Source organism: Astyanax mexicanus, chromosome 6, assembly GCF_023375975.1.
Source record: "Astyanax mexicanus isolate ESR-SI-001 chromosome 6, AstMex3_surface, whole genome shotgun sequence".
Taxonomy (NCBI): domain Eukaryota; kingdom Metazoa; phylum Chordata; class Actinopteri; order Characiformes; family Acestrorhamphidae; genus Astyanax; species Astyanax mexicanus.
Window position 1 is genome coordinate 18,298,135 of NC_064413.1, and position 26,340 is coordinate 18,324,474.

General features: G+C 40.9%; 1 protein-coding gene across 1 annotated transcript in view; it reads left to right on the top strand.

Moving 5' to 3' along the window:
- si:dkey-22o22.2 (neural-cadherin) overlaps positions 1 to 26,340 on the top strand; it is a 231,816-nt gene that overhangs the window by 187,773 nt on the left and 17,703 nt on the right. The window contains exons 14-25 of the mRNA XM_022674142.2: positions 2,666 to 2,793; positions 3,048 to 3,234; positions 5,051 to 5,194; positions 12,270 to 12,553; positions 13,696 to 15,313; positions 15,925 to 16,018; positions 17,738 to 17,922; positions 19,167 to 19,402; positions 23,458 to 23,735; positions 24,739 to 24,953; positions 25,700 to 25,827; positions 26,212 to 26,339. Coding sequence (XP_022529863.2) covers positions 2,666 to 2,793; positions 3,048 to 3,234; positions 5,051 to 5,194; positions 12,270 to 12,553; positions 13,696 to 15,313; positions 15,925 to 16,018; positions 17,738 to 17,922; positions 19,167 to 19,402; positions 23,458 to 23,735; positions 24,739 to 24,953; positions 25,700 to 25,827; positions 26,212 to 26,339 — 3,625 coding nt within the window. The remainder of the gene's footprint in view (positions 1 to 2,665; positions 2,794 to 3,047; positions 3,235 to 5,050; positions 5,195 to 12,269; positions 12,554 to 13,695; positions 15,314 to 15,924; positions 16,019 to 17,737; positions 17,923 to 19,166; positions 19,403 to 23,457; positions 23,736 to 24,738; positions 24,954 to 25,699; positions 25,828 to 26,211; position 26,340) is intronic.

The following is a 26,340-nucleotide window of genomic DNA, read 5'->3' on the forward strand; positions in this document are numbered from 1 at the left end:
AGGGAAGCACAACACTTGAGACCGTATCAGCATTAATTAGGGGTAGAATGGAGATTGAAACGGAATGAAAGGAAGACAAAAGCCCTCGGAAAGCTCGTTAGAGAGGCGCTGCAATCACCGCACTGCGGGGGAACAGCCACTCACTCACCCATACACACTACACCCTGCCCGCAGAGAGCCCACCAGCACTCTCTGTGCATTCACTCACAGGTAGAACACTCTACCTACACCAGTCACACACCTCACACATGAATATAGCGTCTTTGGAACCCTGTATCTACACACTGGAATAGTGAATAGTGAAGTTTAAAAGTTTTATGGTAGGGCTGGACAATAACTCTATATCAATATACAGCTCTGGGGAATAAGAGACCACTTAAAAATGATGAGTTTCTTTGATTTTACCAAATTGAAAACCTCTGGAATATAATCAAGAGGAAGATGGATGATCACAAGCCATCAAACCAAGCTGAACTGCTTCAATTTTGGCACCAGGAGTGGCAAAAAGGTATTCAAAAGCAGTGTGTAAGACTGGTGGAGGAGAACATGTCAAGATGCATAAAAAAATGTGATTAAAAAACAGGGCTATTCCACCAAATATTTATTTCTAAACTCTTAAAACTTTATTAATATGGACTATTTTTCTTTGCATGAGTTGAGGTCTGAAAGCTCTGCAACTTTTTTGTTATTGTCTCCATGTCTCATTTTCTGCAAATAAATGCTCTAAATGACAGTATTTGTATTTGGAATTTGGGAGAAATGTTGTCTGTAGTTTAAATATTTATGCAACAATGTATTACTCAAACATATACCTATAAATAGCACCATCAGAGAAACTGATTTAGAAAATGAAATGGTCTCTTATTTTTTTTTCCAGAGCTGTATATATGTTTACTGTATGTATTTATGTTTCTGTAGCCTGGCTACATCAGTGTGAGATGACATACATCGTCTCAACTGGTGGTGGCTTTTATACTGTTTGTATTGATATAGGAATTGTTTAGTATAGTTTAGTAAGTGTAGTTTAGTAAGTATTAGTATAGTTTAGTAAAGTAAGAAATATATCATACAATTTACATATATACATACAAATTTAGAGTGTGCGCTGGGTTTTGCTGCAGCTGCTTATTTTACCTTTTCAAGGGCTGAAAGCCAAAGATACAAAATATGACTTTCTAAACTTTCTTCTTGTTTTGTTGCCTTCCACATTTTTATCGATTTGCGATGCAAATGTCTATTTTACCAGGCAGTTTCTTTTAAAGGCCTTTATATCCTATGTTTTTCTACCATTGTATTATTGTTATTATTAAATGTTTACCACATAAGGGTCCACAGCTGCAGAACCCCTTTAAAGCCAGTGTAGTTTGACAGTGTTTTAATGTGTTGGATTTCAAAAAGTACATTTTATGTTGAGAAACAGTGCAAGAGCATTACTAAAGCCCTTCACAATGATGTCACACCAAGTTTACCAGGAAGGTTAATGTGGTGTCCACCCCTGTCCTCGATTAGTATTGTGTAAGGTGGTATTTCCCCCAAAACACTGAACGTCCACCTCTACTTTAAATTGTGTCTGATTACAATAAATGAACCGATTGAAAAAAAAAGTACCAAAATGACTCTTGTAAAGTTGCTATTTAGAAAGTACTGTTTTTGTGCGCAGCAATATGTTTTTATAAATGGACCATAGTTGGATTTTGGAGTAAATTATATGTTTTCAAACAGTTTTGCTTTAGCCCTATCTGGACGGGATTAGTTTTTCAGGGGGTCCTGGAGTCCTCTGTGATTTTATTCCTGTCCAGAACAACCATATATGCACTTTAAAAAACGGTACGATATAAGTACTTTTTTGTGCTCAGAGGTACACTCATCATTAATGTACCTTCAAAGGATTAATATTGGTTTTTACAGGGTCAGATGTGTTCCCTCTGAAGTACAAAGTCTTTCCTAACAGCAGAAAGAACAGATTTGTACCATTTATCCAGCCAAGGTACAGTCAGTATTCTGTATCACTGTACTTATTAACAATATATATTTTAATTGCACATTTTTTTATTTGAAAGCCAGACAATTTTGGATGATCAATTCTTGGCACATATTCAGTTGATGATAATGTTTATAATGTTTATTATCTTCACTGACACAAAAACATGGGCATGGGCTTTTTTGTACTTATTTAGTGTATTTACTTAGTGTGTGTGTTTTTCTCAGACGTCCTCTGAGAAAATTAAAGGCTTTTCGCTGAACTCTGTGGTCCTCTGGTAACTTTATTCCTGTCCGGAGTTTTGTCACCTTGCATTAAATGAAATAGCTATTTGTCCAATGCCACACACCATAATTATACTTGGGGAGCATGTTTCCACAGAGATTCACATAAACACAAGCGAGTGGAAATAGAGGAGCTACTGAACACGATGTCATGTGACCGTGAAAGCTATGAAACTCACTGATCCTCCTGTTTTATCACTGAGTAGAAGTGTGAAATATTTTTCACAGACGCCCCCTGAGAAACTAATCCCGTCCGTATAGGGCTTAAACTGGGAAATATATGGAACATGTATGGAATGTGTACTTAGAATACATATGTGTATATATTCTCTATGTATGCTTCTGACACAGTACAGTAAATTCACTCTCATTGTCTCTCCCTCTGTCCTATATCCCTCAGACGTCAATGACAATGTTCCGTTCTTCATGTCGAGCACGTATGAAGCTACAGTGCCCGAGGGGGCTGAGATCGGCACTTCGGTGGCCCAGGTTTCAGCCTCTGACCTGGACTCTGGTCCGAATGGCATGGTGAGTGAGAACTTAAGGAGTATTCCTCAGCTCTACACACCTGTGAGGGCTTTATTTTTCATATTTATTCAGTGAAAAGCTTAATGTTGCTTTTGTAATGCATTATTAATTAATGTAGATGCACGGCTGCAGAGAGCTTCAACTAAATGATTTGTTTTTGTAAGAGCGCTGCTCAAGATTACACACTCAGACCTTACTTATAACTAGTCATATTCAGAATAAACTGACTAAACCCATTTTTTTCTGTCTCTAAGATAAACTACATCATTCTAAAGGACCAGAGTGGAGACTCTCAGTTCTTCAGCATTAACTCCTACACCGGAGCAATCCACACCCGGGCATCCTTCGACCGCGAGCAGAAGAGCTCCTACCTGATCGAGGTCCAGTCCCAGGACGGTTCAGAGTCGGCACGACCGGGGCAACAAGGCCAGCCAAACACAGGTGTGCTGCTTCACCCTGCTCACATCTGCCCACCCGTCACACCAGAAACAACAGCAGCAGCTCCACTCATCATTTAACATCATTAAATCACTTCTAATGAAGAAAAGATTTCCTCACTGAGACTCCACTGGATCAATAATGATGATCCTAATCGACTGATGAAGTATAAAGTGCTTCAATTATTAATATTTTCATACATTGTGTCCCCCATTGAATGTGGATTATACACAATTAGCCTTTACCCTCTCAGTAACCTCTCTGTTTATGATTATTGATGAGTAATGATTTAGTTAATCCTATAGCAAAAGCTACCTATTGTATAGCGATTTAGTTCACAAGAGTTTCTGGTGTACCACAAGGTTCTATTTTAGGGTCTATAAAATTGATGCAAAACATAACAATATATATATACAGCTCTGACAAAAAATTGGCTGAAATAATACAAAAAAATGCAGAGCTTTTAGACCTCAAAACATGCAAAGAAAACTATTTTTTAGAGTTCAGAAATCCATATTTTGTGGAATAAACCTACTTTTTAATCACAGTTTTTATGCATCTTGGCATGTTCTCCTCCACCAATGCACACTGCTTTCGGAAAACTTACGAATTCAAGCAGTTCAGTTTGGTTTGATGGCTTGTGATCCTTCCTTCTCTTGATTATATTCCAGAGGTCTTCAATTTTGGAAAAATCATAATTTTTAAGTGGTCTCTTATTTTTTTTCCAGAGCTATACATGTACCTATATATATATACATATATATATATATACATAGAGAGAGAGAGTTTCTAAAGCCGGCCCTTTTAGGCAGGACTATTGAAGCAGTATGCGACCTACACCCAAGATATAATCAATATAGTAAGATATAATCAATAATAGTTAGATAGGAAATGTGTTAAAGTGCCATTTCTGTTATAGGTGTAGAATAATTTAATTAGAAATACAAAAAAATCCAACTCAAACCATTCTTGACTACTGTGAAATTGTGTGTTAAATGATGGAATAATACATCAAAGATAAAAATGAGAGTACCAGATAAACAGTCCAGCTAGAAAAACACTTAAAAATTGATTAGTAAGTAAATGTTATTGAGTAGATTATATAAAACATGTTCATAAATAATTAAATATACTAAAAGAAATATAAACCTATCAAACAGCCTGGTTGTTTGTCATTCTATAAAATGTAATTCAATTAACCTACTTTTAACCATAGTAAAATGAGGAATCTTTTATAAGTTCTTTTTTATGAGCTCTCAAAAGTTCATGAACTGCAAAATTTTTTCAACATTAGCTGCTTTTGCATGCCAAGGCACACTGCATTTCTCGACATTCAGATCTTTTGTAGGACGCTGTAAATAAACAACATGAAGTAAAAAGCAGTATCATGACAGAAAATGGTGGAAAGCAAAGACTTTGGAGCTGAGCTCATTTTAAAATGTATTTTTTTAATTAAAAACCACATAACAATGTCAACATGAAACATTTACTTGTGAAGTCGTGTTAGATTGTTCCATATTTGTAACCCACAGGCTCCTGAGAACACTAAGACAGTCCTACTCCGACTGCAGTGTAGACTGTGCAATGCATATACTGTTTCCAAGCACTTTTTTACCAGTTCTTCTTCAAGTACATGACAAATCATGTGTCAAAATCATTGTGTGACAAATCAGTGTGTTTATTTTAATTTTCTTAATTATTAGATATAAACAATCAACCTATATAGTCGATTCTAAGTGGTATCATGTTGTATCCAAACTACAGATTGATTAACAGAGAGAATGTAATGCATTATGGACTGTTCTCCATTCCCATACAGACACAGCCTACGTGAGGATTTTTGTCACGGACGTGAATGACAACGCTCCAGCCTTCTCTCAGTCTGTATACGAGATCAGTGTGGAGGAGGACAAGGAAGTGGGCTACGTAGTCATTACCGTCACCGCTAATGATGAAGATGAGGGTAAGACCACTGGCTGCTTTCGCTATGTTGTCATAGCAATAGAAAAGCTCACCACTGTGCCCATAGTGCACATTTTCTTTGGCAGGGAGTTTACACATTACACCTACAGTGCTCTGTATCACAAAGGTGAGGCAGATTCCTGACCCTCTTTAATGGAACCTCTTAGTTTACAGATTTACGATCACCGTCATCTGTGCTGTGATTTTTTTTTTTTTTTTTTAATGCGGATTTTCAGCTTCCATCTGTGGTGATGTTTTGACAGCCGTTGCAGAGATGGGAGGCTGGGGAGGGTAAAAAAAAATGTAGCGTGAGTAAAATCTATGTGGAAAATTCTCTTTTTTTTACGCCAAGCTTGTTAGCAAATCTCTGTGGTGATGGTGGGAGTAACACTTTCATCCCCCTGAGGTAATTATTTGATGTTGGTGTCTTTGTTTTGTTTGTCCCTTGTTGTTTTCTCCAAAAAAAAAAGGTTCATAAATAAATAACAGTGGTTTATTTAATGACACAGGTAAATCCGCAAGATGGGGAAGATGTTCAGACTTGATGATTATTTAAATTAGAGATGCCTCATATTGTGGATTCTATCTTGGCTCTGCTTTTATGTCCAAGGAAAGAGTAAAAAAAGAAATCCTTCTAAAAGTAAGATTAAACATAATATACATAATATGTCCACCTCATTATTTCTACACACATTATCCCAGACATCTTAAGTTTCAGGGAGGTATATATAGTCACATTAACTCTTTCAGACCCTGCATCATTATAGGGCTCTTGATCATGAGGGCCCCTGCTATGGGTCCCTTGACTTCCATAGAAGTCGTTTACCATGGCTGCTTGACTTTCTAGGGACCAACAAATTGCCAGGCAAGCTACCATATTTCATAACAGAAATTATGTTTAATTTCTCCTAACCGCAGAGACACAAATTCATTTAGCAATTATTTAAATTTAAAGCAGCACTAGGTAGGATTTTCTTGATTTTTGATCTTTTTAAAGAAGTAAAATTACAGCTTGAAACTCACTGCAGCGCTGCATTGAGGTGTAATAGGAGGAATAGCGTTGCTCTCCTGTCTGTGACCAACGCTCGCAAGAACTGCGACCTTCTTTCCGACCTTTAGTTCTAACAGTTCTACAAGGACTACTGGTTCATTCTTCACAAACTAACATACAGACACTCTGGCAGAAGCTGGAAAGAGACCGAATATGTCTGTGAAAGCCAGAAAACGAGAAAGAGAAACTAATCCGCCTGAAACATTTATTACACTCTACAACTGTAAGGGAGCCCACGAGCACAAAATCTCAATCCTACCTGGTGGAGCATAAAGACAAGCAATTTGTCTGATGAATGTTATCTTTGACACTGATTAACACTAAATTAAGTGAATTTGGCCAAGGTGTGATTTAACTTATGTGAAAACAACAAGCCTTCTTTAACTCTTAATCCGTCCTTGGTCCTGTGGGATGTGTCCTGTGGGTGACCTGCTAGTAAAGGACCAGATGATGACCAACACAAACTGTGCAGAAACAGATTCAGAGCTTCTGTCTCTGACTTTACACCTTCATGATGGAACAGTTATGTGAGAGTGCATAATAGAGTGGGCAATACATGTTTTAAAGACAGGGTTTAATAACTCCAGCAGTACAGCTGTGCCTGCTCCCTCAACACACACTGAAACCACCACACCAGTGTTACTGCAGTGCTGAGAATGACCAACCACCCAAATAATGGCTGCTGGATAGCAGTGTCATGGACCTGTGGAGTCCAGACCACTGAAGAATGGGGTAAAAGTAGATAATGCAGAAAGTATGCATAGAAACATAAGAGCTACAGTATGTAATTATACAACTATGTCGTTAGTGTCATATGATCAGTGGAGCTGAAAATAATGGAGAATGGATGTAGAAACACAGAGTCGGTCATAATGGAAGAGTAAATGGGTGCAGAACTAGAGGCACAGGCACCAAACAAGCTGTGAAATTGTCGTGTGTCATCAGTGTTACACTTAATCCTATGTAAACACCACCGTCCTAAAAAAACAGACCTTATCAGCAGTTAATCTGCTAATGAGAGGAAAATGGCCGTAACCATTATTGAGAGAAACAACCTGCAGTTGTTTTGTCTCTGCTCTTGGCACAGGTGTCCAAGCAGGCAGATGATCTGTATTAGCCAGAGATAATCCATAAAACATGACACAATCCCATTAAGCGACAGCCTTGCTGATCAGGCATGTCTTCTGGAAGGATTTCAGCTCAGTAGCTCCTGGCCTTACAACAGCACTGGGTTACTTCACCTACCCCCCCCTCTCTTCCTCCCTTTTCTCTGCCTTCCTCCTCCTGCTAGCAGATCGACTGTAGTGGTGTGTGTATCGCTGTTTCTGTTTAGGAGAACATTGCGGATGCTGTCGCCTGCAGACAGAATGTGACTATGTAAAGTGGACATGATCGCATGTGGCCTGCTCAGTCTGACCCTGTAATACCCCGTAATAAAAAGTGTCAGGATTCGCCAGGATGGGTAGTTTTTACTGAATAATTCATACTAGATTCTAAATTATTCATAGTAGATTTATATTTTGATTCATGTTTATTGATTCAATATGCATTGAATAATTTATAGTGGATACTGAATCATTTTAGTGTAGAGAATAATTTATCATAGATACTGAATAATTCATTGTAGAGACTGAATAATTCATAGTGAACTCATATAGTGAAAGATTCATGGTGGATACAGAATTTCATTACATAGTATATTCTGAAAAATGGATAGTAGATTCTAAATGATTTGTAGTAGTTTCATATTATGATTCATCTTTAGTGATATATATATATATATAGTAAATATATATATATTTACTATATATATATATATAATTCAATGATGTTCATTAAATACAATTCAAAGTAGATCCTAAATCATTTTAATGGGTAGAAAATAAGTTAGTATACTGACTAATTTAATAGTGAACACTGAAAAACTCATGGTAGATACAGAATCATTCATAGCATACTCAGCAAGGTGTGAGTGGAGTGATGGTGTATATATACTAGTGTGAGAAGGTGAACTCAATATTCAGGTGATTGACTTCCTGGTGGAGTGTGCAGTGTCGTGACTGTGTGAGGGAGTGATGTCAGTGTGGGGTGCATTCTGGGTACAGTAGTCCGGAGACTGGAGATCGCAGGAAGGTGAGGGAGAGACAGGCATTACAACAATAATAATACTAATAATTCATAACATTTCTAAAGTAGGTCTAAGTTTATTGGGGGTAGCTGTAAATTATTCTTTCTTGAACTTGAATAAAAGTTGTCTGTTTTGTGAATATATTATTTATGTTTTCTGAGATCTGAAAATCCTTTGGACTAATTCGACCCCCGGAAGCTTCCCCCAGCGATGCAGACCACTGTGATTTGTCGGCAGCGATGGGAAGTGACATTTCGTGTGCTCATTTGAATTAGCATACATTTGTGTAATCCAGAGCTGAATTAGTGCGTCTAAATCAGCTCCTTGGCCGGCCTTGCCTCGGCCTGTCCCCTCCGAGCCACAGTGCACTGACACACACAGTGCTGCCCCTGTCCGTTTGAGTGCGACAGGCTTGGACAGATCACCTTTCTGTCCGGTGGAGTGTGCCAGTATGCCTCTCTTCTCGCCCCCTCATCACCTCCCCCGCCGCTGGACTCCTCTGGCCTGTCACTCCCGGCTGCTTCAGCAACGGGATTACTGCGCCTGATCTCTCGCCAATCCTCATCTGCACAGAAGGTGATCCGTGCTCTTCTGTCACCGTAAACAAACAGGCCGGGCTGTGAGGCCCCTCGCCAGAGGTGACACGGCCTCACCTGTTACACACAGCACACACACACATGACAAATATAGTGTGGCATGTAGCCATCATCACCGTGGCGTCAGCGGCGAGGTAGTCCACGCAGGTGTCTGAACGCTCCGACAATGACGAAACAGCAGCCCTCGCCGAGAAACGAGGGTGGCAAGATGATCTGCCACGCCTGGATGAACAGTGCCGGGCTGCCAGACAGCTATTATTTCAGGCCTGTCACAAGCAGGAATGCAAATCAGAACCCGGCGGTACCCCATCCAGCTCCCGGCTCTGAAACGAGCCGTCCATTTAATCCCAATATTTCATATTACACTGGGGATGAAACTGAGAAATTGGAACAATTAGGGCCTGATCCATGGGGAATGGAGGAATTCTATGGTCCTATTAAATGTTTCGCAAAGCTGATTAGACTCGCCCTTTTCTCGTTGGAATCATCCCTTTAAGCTCACATTTCGCATTTCTGTTACGGACTACAGAGTTTACTAAATGTAGCCAGCCAGCCAACTCAAGGTCTGCTTTCTTTAGAGGCCACTTTCTTTCTTTGAGTTTAGAAAATGCAGTAGAATAGCGATGCATAGTGTAAAACACCACTGAGCTGTACTACATTACAATAACTAACCAGAGTGCATAAAAGGCATAATGGCAGTGGTATGGAAGAACCACTTGAGAAATGAAGAGAAAAAAACTACTTTATGGTTCAAGGACTGTGTACCAAGGACTCTGTATGATTTATAAAGATATTCAATGCAACGTACTGTATGCACAATATTTTCATTTTTCTTTATTGCCCATCACATTGGACTGTCTCGTTTTGCTATGGCTGAAATCTGGCGACTCAGTTTGCGTCCTACAGTTCATTGCTTCCATTGGTTCCCCGTTCTGGAGTTCCTGGAGTCCCCCTGCTACTCTTATCTGATGAAGAGTTTGTTAATGAGCTGATTAGGTGGATCAGGTGTGTTAGAGCATAAGAGAGAAAACTGCAGAATTTCCCCAGCTCGAGAGGCACGGCCGCAGCGCAGACGGCGTAGGTGTAAGGCCCTCAGCCCGTAGTGATGCTGCGAGAGGGGCACCATATGAGGCAGCTGGTCATTAAGGAAAGTGCTTTGGGCCAAAGCGGCAGAGCTGCCTTCAGCGAGTGTCAGGGCGCATCGTGCTCCAGCGGCCCTGACAGACACGGCCAGCGTGAGCATAACACGTCCTAATGAAATCCTCACACATAGCGCCCAGATGGTGTTTGTCTCATAAAATCTGATCCAGGCTGGTAAACAGAGCTCTGGCGAGAGTTGTTTTCCTCTCTATACACAGAGGGGCCACAAGGACGGGGCCAGAAGAGTGGGGACGGTCTCAAGCGGACAGAGGGCTTTGTTGCTTGTCTGTTTGTGTTTGTTCTATACGTTTGCGTCCAAAGTCATAAGTCATGTCTCTTTTGCAGGAGTCCATAATTGGAGCTGTTTTTGAGGCCCACACTCTCTGTACTATTGTTGCATCTCCATTACGGAGGTCAAATAGCAAGGCCAGGCTGGTGGAGGTGTAATCGTGTGAGTGGGCTGATTCGCTACAGTTCGCATAACCTGTGATCGTGGATGACACTCAGCAAGCATGTGGGATTTAATGACTGGATGGAGAAAAAGAGTGAGGAGGATGAAAGACTTGTGGAGTTCTGATGTACCTCTGTTTGAACTACTGAACTGTGCGGCAGACGAAAAGGACAGAAAGCAGAACATCTAAAGTGTTCATACTGCTTACCTCAGTCCAGGGGCCTATATGTGTGTGTGTGTGTGTGTGTATGTATGAAAGGTCAATTTGACTTTTACAGTTAATTGAAGACAGGGTATGTGTTTGGTTAAGTTAGCATGTACTTCATGTACATCTATTCATCAATGTTTCGCCTTAACACAATCCTAAATATCTAAATACTGCTGTAAAACTGAAAGATGGTACAAAGTTTAGTGTTTCTAATCTTTTTTTTTTTTTTTTACAACATAGGGACTTTCTTTAATCAAGGGTGCTTGATTAAAGCAACGTATAGTAAAAAAAATCTTAAGGTCTCAATTCATCTCAGTTCTTTGGTGTATCATGAAAGACTTAAACCTTTGTAGGTTTGAATGTTAATGCATGACAATTTACTGCCCAGCCGCTGCCGTATCTTGTGCACTTTGAAGGTCCCAAAGGAACCATTAGGGTTGGGTTTTTTAATAACATCACATTTTAAGGTTTTTAAACATTACAGTTTCAGGAACCGAGTATTTAAGTCTGTTTGGGATGCCTACAATTACTAACACTGATCACAAACTTAAGGCCTTTGACCACTACTAAATTCTCTGTCCTTTGCGCTGCTTTCCACATCATTTATTAGAGACAATTGTCTGATGCATTTAGCTCGCTGTTTAGCTTCTTCTCATCCACCACCACAAGGAATATTCTATTGAGCAAGATGTGATATCAGTAAGATGTACAGAGCAAGCATACTCCAAGTAAAAGGAATCTTTGTTCCAAAGCCAAGTGATATGAAACTTTAAACTAGATGCAGACATGATGCTTGCTGTTGAACATAGTGTCTTTATGTTCATGTACAGACCCAGACTGCAAGCATGTCTGGATCGGATTACCTTGGCCATCACAGAATCATCGTAGCATTGTAGTGGCAAATAAACTACTGATTTGAGCCAAACCTGGGACAAGTAGCTGTTAATGGCACTAATCACTGTGTTGGTCAGGGGTTTCAGATTGTATTTGCACTGTTTTGGTAAACTAGACCCACCTAAATTTGAATATCTACATCTAGATCCAGCTGAAAGGCAGATAATATGGACGATTTGTGAGTCTGTTTTGCTGCAAATCCGTGTATCAGGTCAGTTTTGGTCAATTGGGCCATTGTCCAAAAAGACACCAGGCCATGTCTGCTATACAATTTCATACCAGAATCAGTACTACATATTTCCCTAATCCAGTGCAGCGTACATTTGCTTTTTGGGGATGCTACAGTGCCATATACAAATAGTTATTTTTAACGTAGCTGAGTTGCCCAATCAGTGTAGGTGCTTATATACATCTACAAAGTTGGACAATGGACAATCAGGCAATGCTTTAAATATGCTATATGAAAACTCAGAAACCCATTAAAAATACTACTCAGATCACTTTTAAGAATACCATGTCAGACTTTTATCTATATTTATCTAGTCCTCCAGGAAAAAGAAAAATCCATTCCCCTGCACCTACTGACCCACATTTCAAACCCCTAACAGGTGCCAATGCAAAGCTACGCTACCAGATAACCTCAGGGAACACCATGGGCACCTTTGATGTTGAGCCAGAGGTCGGCACCATCTTCATTGCCCAGCGGCTGGACTACGAGCGAGTGCAGCGCTACGAGTTACGGCTGGTGGCGTCAGATGGTAAATGGGAGAACCAGACGATGGTGGTCATCAACATCATTAACCAAAACGATGAAGCGCCCATCTTCAGCCAGACTGAGTACCATGCCAGCGTCACAGAGGAGCTGACTGAGCTGCCGGTCCTCGTGCTTGAGGTGAGAGGCATTGCTAATCATGTATAGATAGCATAGAGAGTCTACTATAGATAGACCAGTAGACCAGTCTCCATTGAGATTCATGCAGTATGTCAGTAAACCGTATAGTAGAGTTAATTTGATGTGCAGTAAATTGTTTCATGGCGTTATCCCTTGAAATGTTTTGTTATGTTTATTAATGTGCTCTTAGAGTTTAGAGAGGGGGAAAAATCCTGTTTGAAATGAATATTTTGACATACCTGGCCTCGGCTGTCGCGCTGCTCCAGCAGTTCCCCAAATCACTGCCTATTGTGCTGTCAGCATAAAAAAGACTTCAAAGGATTTATGTAAACAAACCTGGGGAGAGACGAGGGATTTCTGCGTTTCTTTGCTGCGTCTATTAACTTTTAATTGCTTTTTGTGTTCTGTGACAGATTTGGAAGTTTTAAATAAAGCCAAATATTCTTGTCCTTGATTTAGTTAAGTTGCTGGTAATGCATGTAAAGGTCATTTATATTTGTTAGTGTTGCACCAAAATTAACATTATTTACCAAAATGGAAACTAAACAAAATAAAACTGCAAACAAGGCAGAATATCGAAAATCATTTTCCTAGATTTTTAATTTATCCCAGCATAATTATTGCTGCTAATGCATCAGATTTTATTTAAGAAACGTCAGAAAGTCACAATTACAAACCTTCAGAGGGCTTTTAATCTAAAATAAGGGATGTAGATACATAAGCTGACCTGCACTGTGCTGGCACTGGTTCCCTTGGCTGTGCTGCTGCGATGCTAGCTAACTGTTTTTCTGATCTGGATTACAGATCAGAAAAGTCCAAAGACAGACCAAAGTCATTGTCTAGTATTGTGGCTACAGAGAGCCCTCCTATCTGTATTTAGTTAATTCTGAAACCTATTTTGGCTCTGTTTTGTGTCTTGGACCTACTAAAAGTAGTCCTAGAGAAAATGCTTCAATATAACCTAAATTACACGAGTCACTGTTCAGAATAAGTTATTTGGTTGTTTTACTTAACAGGCCAAAAACTGAAAGTGTTTTTCTTTCTTTTTTTTCTTTTTTTTTTCGCTTTCGGTTACCAAATAAAAAGTAGCGCATCCCTTAATGGTCCTTAACACAATCTTGTTTTGTCATGCAATTATTTAGGTCTCAGCCACAGATCCAGATCAAGAGGCCGACCAGAGCGCAGTGCGATATTCGCTGCATGGACAGGGTGCTGGGAGCGAATTCACTATAGAGGAACTCACTGGGAGGATTTACGCTCAGAAGCGTCTCGATCGAGAGGACCGTTCAACCTGGAGGTTTCTGGTGTTAGCCACTGATGAGAATGGCGCTGGCCTGACTGGCTTTGCTGACGTCCTGGTGGAGGTGCGGGACATCAACGACAATGCTCCTATCTTCCTCTGTGCTTCTGACAGCTGCTTCGTGGGGCACGTGCCTGAGAACTCTCCAGCTGACACCTCCATCATGGAGATGCGAGCCACTGACTTAGACGACCCGAAAGCTGGCAAGAACGCCATCCTCACTTACAGGATCGTTCAGAACGTCCGTAACGAGATCAACCTCAACCTTTTCTCCATCAATCCGGCCACAGGGACCATCTACACAGTGCTGCGCTCTCTAGACAGGGAGGTGGAGGACAGCTACCTGGTGGTGGTGGAGGCCAGGGATGGAGGAGGCCTCTCTGGCACTGGAACTGCCACTATTGTTGTTTCGGATGTGAACGATCACCCTCCGGTGTTTACACAGAAAGTCTACACGGCCACCATGGCGGAGGACCTGGATATCAACAGTGAAGTTCTGGCAGTTGCTGCCACAGACGGAGATGAGGGAGAGAACTCGGTGATGACGTTCAGCATCGTGGGTGGAGATGATGACCGCAAGTTCTTCATCGAGACTGATAAAGTCAATCGACTGGGGATTGTGCGGCTCAAGAAGAAGATCGATTTTGAGAAGCCCCACGAGCGAACGTTCAATCTCACAGTTAAAGTGGAAGACGCAGACTTCTTCAGCGTAGCCTACTGTGTCATCCAAGTTGAAGACTCCAACGACCATGCACCCGTCTTCTTCCCGCAGTTCTACGATGCTGGGTCCATGTTTGAGGACGTACCCGTGGGCACCATTGTGGCACAGGTGACGGCCATGGACCTGGACTCAGGGCAGAATGGAAAGTTCTCCTACAGTATCGCTCCAGAGACTGACCCTTACCAGCAGTTCTTAGTTGATAAGAATGGCTGGGTGGTGGTGGCCGACTCCTTAGACCGGGAGAAGGTATCTCAGCATAGGTTGATGGTGCTGGCCTCAGACATGGGCAGCCCTGCTCTAACTGGCTCTGCCATTGTGTTAGTGACTGTACAAGACATTAACGACAATGGACCTGAGTTTGAGGCTCCATACCAGCCCATTGTATGGGAGAACACCATTGCACCGCAAGTCGTCCACATGAATGCCACTTCCACTCTACTCCATGCCACGGACCGAGACTCCTCACCTAATAGAGGGCCTTTTTCCATTCGCTTGCTGATGCTCACCTCAGACGTCACAAACTTCAACCTCACAGATCTGAGGAATGGTAGCGCGATGATAACGGCCCTCCGTACCTTCGATCGGGAGCAGCAGAAGCAGTACCTTCTCCCCATTCTGATGATTGACAGCGGCTCTCCCCCAATGAGCTCCACCAGCACACTGACCGTGACCATAGGGGATAAGAACGACCACCCGCACGCACCGGGACACTCCGAATTCATAGTCTACAATTACGAAGGTACGTTACTGTGGAACTGCGCAGCTTCTTGACTCATTATCTTGCCTGATTGCTGAAGGCTATATTTGCTCCTACAATATTTATTTAGCATTTCATGCCAGCTGTCAGCGTGCTATTAAACTCAGGGGGGGAAGCACATGGTTTGAGTCGATGTATTTTTAGTGCTTCTCCTTCGTACCCAGTGGTAATGCATTAACCTTCTAATAAGAACTCATCATGTAGCTCAAACATGGCATGAAGCAAACAATTTACTTAAGTCCTTGGTTTAATAGGCACATAAACAGGAGCCATTTTAAAAGCTGTTGATTTCATGCCTAACAGGATTACAGTGCTTCGTTTTGCCTTTTGGATAAATGGCAGCGTTGCATACTAATAGCATTGGGCCCCCTACCACGTAGCTTAAGCGAATCCATATGTGGCAATGAGATGAGTTGCTTTTTTTTCCCCCCGTTATCTTTTAAAGATGTGTGTCTCTTCCCCCTCACCTCCCACACACACTCGCACACACATACACACATTTCTGCACACACACACTCGCACATTCAGCCCCAGGTACAGCGGAGTCTGTGTGAGGTGGCTCCTCAATGACCTCATTATGTATTTTTCCCCAGGTTCTCTCCCCACGACTGTACTTGGACAAGTTCAATCCCCTGACCTTGACGACTGGAGCGAAAAGGTTTACAAATTCGAAGGCAAGCCCCCCAGGTACTTTGATCTTTTATTGAAGTTTGGTTCAAACCCTACAGTGGCAGCTGCCACTTAACAAGGAAGGTGATGAGAACAAAGCTGGGAGAGAGAGAGAAAGAGAGAGAGAGAAAGAGAAGGAGAGGAAACATGATGAATATCGTATCCAACACCTTGTGTGGGATGCTTTTAATAGTTCATCAAAAAAATGAGATTCAGAATTCACTCTGAAGCAAGACAGCGATTCTCGTGTTGCGGTTGATGGGAAAACTGATGTGTGACGGACGCTCGCTCTAATGAGCAGCGCATGAAATAATGAAGAGCATCATACTGAGCCTGCCGTACCGGCTCCGTGACAGACGCCACGCTTTTCAAAAGGAACTAAGGCAAAGCAAGGTGCCAATATACATGCAAATAATGAATGTCACATCCACTCGCGTAGCTTGATATCTGTCAGTTGGAGTTCCGCTTGTTTTCTCCAAAATAAGCCTCTCTGAGATGTTCTTCAAAGTTCCCGAGCTTGTTAATTAGGGTAATTAACACATTAATACATTAGCGCAGCAGTTTAGCGACTTTTGGCAAGCACCGCATGCATCTCTTCGACCTGGGCAGTGTTTCATTTGCTGTACTTGACAGTTAATTACCTAATTTGGCACCTGAGCTGAAGGTCACCAGCGACGTGGACCTCGATTGCTGTTATGTGAACATGATTGCACCTTTTAAAATCTAATTTGAACCACAGCCAACACGAGTTTGTCGACCTTGGCGCATGCTGTCCGGGGTGATAAACACAGCTAAGCACGGCTGTAGAACACATATCATACTGACGGCATCTGTAGGGTAAAGTTTGGGGAATTATATCAACTTTGTCATGCATTAACCTTGTGTTTTTTTTTTTTTGCCTTTAGTGTCTTTTGACATGACATACAAATCTGGCAATATTTCTTTCTTTTTTTTATTTTGTTGAAAAGTTTTGTCAAAAGTTTTCTAATTAACATTTTTAGTTCTGCATCTCGGTTTGGTCAACAAAACAAATTGAATTGTGTCTCAAACTATTTTAAATTTGTTGCAACTGAAATATATATTTTTATATACGAAATTTTTAGAGACGAAATCCTGTCCTTCTTCAAAAACCACTAATCCAGTGAAATAAAGCAGGGCTAAACAGAAACACCAGAGCACTTTTATTTTCACAAGAAATGGCTCACATGGCATTCAGTCATACTAAAAACCACAAATAGACATTTTAAAATTAATAAAAAAATAATGGAATTAAAAATATGAATGAGAAAATGTTCTGCTTTAAAGAGAGACAAGATTTTTTTTGTAAGAACAACAATATGTATTTAACTATCATTCTAAATTTTTGCTTTTAAATGTAATATTGTGAAAACATTCAATTGTTTATTTCTTCAATTAAAGTATTTTCAGATCCTCTGTTCAATTGTAATGTTTTTTACTTTTACTAATTATAACACAATGATGTTCTACATTTATCTGCAAAGAAATGAATTTTCACTTATATTTACATTTTATTTATGACATTTAGCAGATGCTCTTATCCAAAAAAAAAACCTTTGCTGTTCATTTAGAAAGTATCCCTAGACTTCCCTCAGTAAAAATACCTAGATACAAAATACATAACATTTAAGAAACCTCTAACAAAGTTCTTTAGTCTCCATTTGATCAAGTATTTAATTTAAAATAATTTTATCATCTCTCTTCTCTTCTCTCTTACAGACAGTTCATCCTGAATCAGAGCACTGGTCAGTTGAGTATTAAGGGGGGCACCTCGGTCGGGTCGTACAGTCTGCAGGTGCGAGTAGCAGATAAGGTTTGGCCGGACGTTACTTCCACGGCACAGGTGAAGGTCAGAGAGCTGAAGGAGGAGGCACTGCTCAACGCTGGATCACTGCGATTCGCCAGTACGTGACATAAACTATTAATTTATATTTTGTGATGTTGTGGGATTAGGGTTATAAATACCTTCTCTTCTCACTGCTATAACTGGAATCAGTCCTAACCCATGAGTGAGGACAAAAAACTAGTTGAGATTAATAATTACACTTAACATGGACTAAAATAAATGTGTGGTTGGGTCTATGTTTTGTTTAATGCTAGCTGTTGTTTTTAGCGTTCAGTCAGCTAGAGGTCTGGGTGTATGTAGCCTCTAGAAAGCTAGCAATAAGCTAGCCTCACTTCCACATTCTACCAAGGTAGCTTTTGTGTTATTACATTTATGCTGTGTTCTATTTGAACTCAGAAGTTGGAATTTCCTCATTTCTAGATTTCTAGGCTGCCTCCAAAATAGCAGTGGCTACAGCAGTATTGTTATAGACAGAGATGTTTAAAGTACTAGAGACCCAGACTTCAAAAAAGTGAAGTTGAAGTGTCTTTAAGCAACACACTTAAGTGTAAGTACTTTAGTAGTAGTAGTTTATTCTACAATTTACTACTCAAGACATCCGGCTTACGAGGTAGCATATTTTTTGCACTATAAGGCACACTTAAAATTGTTTAATTTTCCCAAATACCATCAGTGCAATGTTATAAAGGAGTTTCAGTTTAATTCCCCAACACTGGGGCTGGAGTAGCATTAGTATTAGCCGCTAACCGCTAGCCGCTATTTCCCCTTTCAGAGGTGAATATTATCAGCCTGTAGTCTGATGTTAACCCTGACTAGCACTGCTGGAGCAGTGTTAGCATTACCCACTTAACACGCTAGCTCTTTCGACGCCCAGAGGCGAGTATATCGGACTGTAGTCTGTGTGTTTACCATGTTAAAACAAGCTATGTGGGATAAAACGAAAGCTAATATCACCCTGGCTTATCAGAGCACTCAGGGTTCCTGAGGGTTAGCCGCTAATGCTAATTCTCTGGCCTAAGTTCTGGAGAAATCTGGGAATCTAAGCTTACTGTAAATAAACAGAAGTGCTTTACTCACCCAAATAAATATATTTTTCAGGAGAGAAATCTGTGTAGTTTAACATTCAGTGCCTGTTGACTTTTAAAATAAAGTCTTATTTTTATTATTGTTATTACAGTTTTGTTTACTTAGCTTAGCTTTACTGAACTTAGTTAGCAAATTTTCTTTTTTCATGTATATTTTAATACGGTGAATACTGTTTTACATTGCACATAACTTTTAACTCGTGTGTGTTGTGTGCAGACCTCACAGCAGAGGAGCTGTTCCGGGTGTCTGTGGGTGGGGAAAGTCTGTACGAGCGTCTCCAGCGTATGCTCTCAGAGCTATTGCAAACGGAGGTGGAGAAGGTTCACATCTTCAGCCTGGCCAATAGCACCCAGCCCAACCAGCGGCACCTCAGCGTGTGGTTCGCCGCTCACGGCTCTCCCTACTACAAGCCTGAGAAACTCCTTGGCAGTGTGGCCATTCACAAGGCCAAGGTGACTATTCGTTTACTCAATCTCACACACACACACACACACACACACACACACACACACACACACACACACACACACAGACGAAGGCATGCGCGATTTGTATTCCCAGCCATTGTCTCACATCCATGACCACAGGCAGCCACTGACGCATTACACATGTACATGCAGTCTACACACTTTATGAATATTTCATAGCCATGTAAGGTCTGACATACAAGCTGCAACCAGGGCTGGTGAGCCAGAAAAGGGGGTAGGGGGTAAGGGGGTGGGTGGGTGTTACTAGAGGTTGTGGAGTAAATCAGGTGAGTAAATGGAAGCTCTTCACTGCTGGAGGAAGCTAGCCATATCTTCCAGATGAATGTTTACACCAAGTGCTGGAAACTGCTCTGACTGCTTATAAAAAAGTGACAGACTGCTGCCCTCCTACATGGATTGTAGTCATGTTCTGTGGTACACACTCCCACTCAGCTCAGTACAACTCTTACTTTACCTTCTCTCTATCTTTTTCTCTCTCTGTCTCTGTCTTTAATTCTTCTTCTCTTTTATCCCTGTCCCCTTTTTATTTCTCATTATCTCATTATTTTTTTGTAGCACTCGTGCCCACTATCTGGTGATACTTCTCTATATATCTATAGCGGGTGAGGCTAGGGTTCGATGTTAAGAATTAGTGTTCAGATTTTAAACACAAAATAAAATATCCGACTTGTATTATTAATGAATAGTTTAAGATAAATTAATTAAACCAGACACAACTTTTAGGGTTTTATGAATTAGCTTTATAGATGTATATTTCTTATTATTTCTTATTATCTCAATGTTATGTTTTAGGGTTCATATATTATTATAAAATATATAAAATGCAATATTATATTTAAATAAACCCCACAATTCACAATTTTAGAAAACAAACACAAAATACACAAAATAAAGTGCTTAAACCTTAAATAAAATTCTCTTCAGTAAAGAAATAAGTTGGTGACAAATTAAATAAAAACCAGAGCTCTGACCTTCTCACTGTACGAAATATTGCAGCTTATTTCAGCTCATAAACACCCCTTAAAACTGGAATGTAGCTTTCCTGAAAGTACACTGTAATGAAATTAAGCTAAGACTTAACTTTGTCAATTTCACTCAGAGAATTAACACTTTCTGCTAAATTAACTCAGAATTATACACAAAACAGCAAATTAAACTAATCTAGTGAGGGGCGCCCCACACACACACACACACACTCCAAAATAACAAACGTTGCAGGCCTGTATGATGCTTGGGTGCGGCGTGGCTACTCGGCTAGCCCCTTCAGAAACTTGGGAGATGTTTAGCTTACGGTTCGGAGTCTTTAGGAGAACAGGGACGGAGAACCAGGCGGATCAGAGGCACGGTGGAGGCAGAAATCTTCGTCAGAGGACCCACACTGCTTTACCTGGTCACAGGGGGTCTATCTGACCTTGGCTACGGATCAGTCCTGAGCGCTAGCTAGCTCCGTCACACTGAACTAGCATAATTAGCCAGTTAGCTTACTCGAGCAGCTAACTACAGTGCTTCAACACGGTGCAAAACACAGTTATAACTCACGTAACACTGCTTAACCGAGATAATATATCTTGGTCTCACCCTTATTACTGAAATAAAGGGTTGTTACACTCAAAATACAACTTTTTGCTCCACTTTTGTGTACTTCTCCTACTGGTTCCCTCTCGTCTCCCACACTCTCCCGCGCTCTCTCGCATCTCTCTCCCGCACACTACCCTCCTGCTCCCTCAAGTCCCTCCCCCATCAATCAGAACAGAGGAATCTTGACAGACACAGTATTTATCCAATAGTTAACTCTGACTGCTCTCCAAAACATTAGGAACAAGTTGCAGTCTAACTAACTTACTGATTCTTAAAGTGACAGTGTCTAATAGAACTGATTTACACAGTAAAAACAATAAAGGGTATAATTTTGCCCAGGGCTACATTTTATTTTCCTCTTTCTTTGTATCTGTCTATCTTTTCACCTTTTTTATAACTCTACCTATTTTTCTCACATGCTCTTTCTCTCTCTCTCTTTTTCTGTCTCTGTCATACTTTATGGTTGAAAAATACACCCAAATGTAACACAAATAAGAAATCAAGCAGTATAGCAGTTTTCAATGTCAATATGTAGAGTGGTGTGAAAAAGTTGATTTTTTGCATGTTTGTCACTCTTAAATGTATCAGATCATCAAACAAATTAAAATATTGGTCAAAGACAACACAAGTAAACACAAAATGCAGTTTTTACATGAAGGTATTTATTATTAAGGGAGAAAAAAATCCAAACCTACATGGCCCTGTGTGAAAAAGTGCTTGCCCCACCCCCTTCCCTGTCAAAACATAACCGTAGTTTCTGACACCTGAGTTTAATTTCTCTAGCCACACCCAGGCCTGATTAATGCCACACCTGTTCTCAATCAAGACATCACTTCAATAGGACCTGCCTGACAAAGTAAAGTCCACCGAGAGATACTCAAAAGCTAAACATCATGCCAATATCAAAAGAAATTCAGGAACAAATGAGAAAAAAAAAAAAAAAAGTAATTGAGATCTATCAGTCTGGAAAATGTTTTAAAGCCATTTCTAAAGTTTTATGACTACAACGAATCACAGTGAGAGACATAATTCACAAATGGCGAAAGTGTGGAACTGTGGTGAACTTTCTCCAAAATTACAATAAGAGGGCAGTAACTCATTCAAGAGGTCACAAAAAAAAAAAAAAACCCACAACAACATCCAAAGAACTGCAGGCCTCATTTGCCTCACTCAAGGTAAGTGTTCATATAAATGGCCTGCATGGCAGAGTGCCAAGACAAAAACAACTGCTGAGCAAAAAGATAATTAACGCTTCTCTCAATTTTGCCAGAAAACAAAAGTTAAACGTTTTAGAAGGTGTGTGTGCCATTACATCTGGTGTAAAAGTATTGTGGCGTCTGTGTGTGTGTGTGTGGCTGCTGTGTGCCTGTCTCTGTGTGCCCGCCTCTGTGTGCCTGTCTCTGTGTGCCCGCCTCTGTGTGCCTGTGTGTGAGTGGATGTCAGGTGTGGGGCCTCCCTTTTAGGTGGGGTTATGCAGAGTGGTGGGCACCACTCTGAATCTACCATCCGGTAGATTCCTAGTTGGTTTAGTGACCTTAGGGCTGTTTATGCTGTGTGAGCAGTTGGGTTTCGCTCTCCTAGCCTTGTTAAAGGCTATAAGTGAGTGGCAGGTCTGTTAATAAAGAGCTGTTGAGTACTTGCAATGAGTCTCACGAGTCCTTCTTCCTCTTCCACGCCACAGTATTACTGTATTTCAGAAAAAGAACATCATACCTACAGTAAAAACATGGTGGTGGTAGTGTGATGGTCTGGGGCTGTTTTGCTGCTTTAGGACTTGAATGTTGTCCAAAAAGTCCTAAAGGAGAATATCCTACCATTTGTTTGTTACCTCAAACTGAAACAGCAGGTTCTGCAGCAGGACAATGATCCAAAGCACCCCAGCAAGTCCACCTCTGAATGGCTGAAGAAAAACAAAGTGAAGACTTTGGAGTGGCCTAGTCAAAGTCCTGAACTGAATTTGATTGAGATGCTGTGGCTCGATCTTAAAAAGGTTGTTCATGCTTGAAATTCCTCCAATGTGGCGAAATTACAACAATTCTGTAAAGAAGAGTGGAGCCAAAATTCCTCCACATCGCTGTAAAAGACTCACTGAAAGTTACCACAAATGCTTGATTGCAGTGGTTGTTGCCAAGGGTGGGTCAACCAGCTATTAGGTTTAGGGGGCAAACACTTTTTTTACACAGGACCATGTAGGTTTGGATTTTTTTCTCCCTTAATAATAAATACCTTTATTTAAAAACTGCATTTTGTGTTTACTTGTGTTGTCTTTGACTAATTCTTAAATTTGTTTGATGATCTGAAACCTTTAAGAGTGAAACACATGCAAAGAAACAAGAAATCATGAAGGGGTCAAACATTTTAAAAACTTAACAGTTATTTACATCTCTCTCCCATTGTACTTTCTTTATTTAATATCTGGTCCACATCTTTCTCTCTCTCAGTTGGAGTCAGCGCTGGGTGTGTCCATTCTCCAGGTGGGGGTAAATGAGTGTGTGTATGCAGACTGCAGTAACACAGGTGGCTGTTCCAGCAGAGTGACGTTCAGCGATGCTCCCTCAGTTCTGAACAGGGGAAACGCCTCTCTGGTGTCGGTCTCTGCTACAGCCAGCGCTCAGTGCGGCTGCCTCGCCAGAGAGAGCCAGCACCTGTCCTGCTCCTCGTACCCCCGAAACCCCTGCCTCAATGGGGGCACCTGTGTTGACGGCGAGATGGGCTACAGGTATTGCAAACTTACTGTGTGACTAAAGATTTATTATATTGGCCAACATAACTAACCTATCAAAACTAATCACTGGAGTAACTTGAATAGCACAATTGCATTGGGCCTTATTCACCAATAGTTCTTTAAGAAGAATTTGTTTCATAAAGTTTTGATTAAGATTCGTCAAGATGGCAAATGATGACCATTGAATGTTTAGAATTTTCACTCTGAACAGAGCTGAACGCTATGGCCATAATTTATATCAGAGTATTTTAATATCAATATGAACAGTATGAAAGTCTCAAAAAAATAACAAGGTTGGCCACAATGGATGTCTGTACCTGCATGTTTCTGAAAAGAAATATTGGCCAATTAATATAGTGTGCCCAGTAATGAAAATCAGTCAGTGACAGCTTCTTTAAATAATAAACAGCTCTAAAAAAAATTAAGAGACCACTTTAGTTTTAGATTTTGCTATTTATAGGTTTATGTTTGAGTAAAATGAATATTGTTTTTTTTATTCTATAAACTACAGAAAACATGTCTCCCAAATTCCAAATAAAAATATTGTCTTTTAGAGCATTTAATGCAGAAAATGAGAAATGGCTGAAATAACAAAAAAGATGCAGAGCTTTCAGACCTCATATAAGGCAAAGAAAACAAGTTCATATTTGTTTTAAGTTTTAACAGTTCAGAAATCAATATTTGGTGGAATAACGCTGATTTTTAATCACAGTTTTTATGCATCTTGGCATGCTCTCCTCCTCCAGTCTTACACACTGCTTTTGGATAACTTTATGCCACTCCTGGTGCAAAAATTCAAGCAGTTCAGCTTGGTTTGATGACTTGTGATCATACATCTTCCTCTTGATTATATTCCAGAGGTTTTCAATTTGGTGAAATCAAAGACACTCATCAATTCTAAGTAGTCTTTTACTTCTTTTTGCCAGAGCTGTATATTGATTTTGAATTATTTAGATATGTAATAATATGTAATAATGTGCACTTCATGTCTTCCCAGGTGTAAGTGTCCACCGATGTTTGATGGGCCGGAGTGCCAGCAGACTAAGCACACGTTTCTAGGAGACGGCTACGCCTGGTTCCCTCCCCTGCGGCCTTGCTTCCAGAGCCACATCTCTCTGGAGTTTATCACAGAAGCAGCCAACGGCCTGCTGCTCTACAACGGCCCCCTCGGCGGCCTCCAGCCCGGAGACAAAGAAGACTTCATCTCACTCGGTACATTACACAGACTCCATTATGCTGTAGTGTACTCGTGCTCTGCGGTGTCTGTTTGTTTTCCAGGCTGCAATGAAAAGCCTGAAGAGCCGGCGAGGCGTCGTCTTGATAATGAAAACGCCACACGCAATCGATACCATCATGATTTAAGATTTTTACATTGCCCATGCAAGAAATTCATTTCCCTTGCCAATTAACTGCAGCGATGAGGTCGATGGTTGACAGCAAACGTGGAGAGGGTTGAACTTTTAGTGATGAATGAGTCTGAATGGAAAAGTCTGTGGTCAGCACTGGGGGGCAAGCAGGATCAGAGCTGAGACTGACCCCGGGCAAGGGTCAGACTTGGCTCACGTGCTGTTCTTTCGCCTCTGTCCCGTTCAATGACTTGTACTCCTCCAGAGAACGACCTGCTCTGGCCCTAAACAAGCTGAGCTCATGGGTTTGTTACGTGTTGCCTGTAGTTGCGTAATTATCAGCCTGGCCCCCTGCTCTCCAGATTACAGGCAGAAAATCGAACTTGACCACAAATTGATTGCAGTAAAGCATTTTTCCCAACCGCGAGGTCAATACAGAACCCGAGGGCCACGGTCGGGTCCGGCAGCCGTGACTGGAGTACGATTTTACACACACATTCACACACACACACATCTTAACACTCTCAGAAGTGATGAAACTCTGTAATCATGCTGTTATGAGGAAGCAATAGATAAACTTTCTTTCTCTCGTCTCTCTCTCTCCCTCTGCAGAGCTGAAGAAGGGTGTTCCACTGCTCAGTGTAAATCACGGTTCAGGCACTCTCACACTGCAGCTTCCTCCTCAGGCCTCTGTCAGTGACCGCCGCTGGCACCGACTGGACATCATCAGTAATGGCAAGGTAGAACCTCATTTAGAACCCAACACAGAGACAGAGAGAAAGAGAGCTTGTACAGAAAACACAAAGAAAAAGTTCATCTGCAACAAGAAGCTTGAGACTTATTGAACACTAGCTGAAAAATGATGTAATTACATGTTTAATTATAGACCGAGTTGCTGATTTACTCGTTTCCATTTGTTTCGATGTCATACGGCGACAAATAAAAAGTGAAAATATGATGTGATGCACGCAAGACCACCACTAGTCAAATTCAATCATGATAAAACATCTTTTCTCTCTGCGAACACTAATGAGATATTGATTGAAAGCATTTTTTTTGTATCTTCCATTGTTGCATCTTCACTGTGTGTGTGTCTGTGTGTATTTGTGTGTGTGTGTGTTCAGGAAGTACAGTTGATTCTGGACCACTGCTCTGGGGCCATGGTAAATGAAGTGGAGGGTTTAGGAGTGGAGGTGTTTGAGACAGATCAGTCCGTGTGTAAAGTGTCTGCAGACACTCCAGGAAGTGAGAGG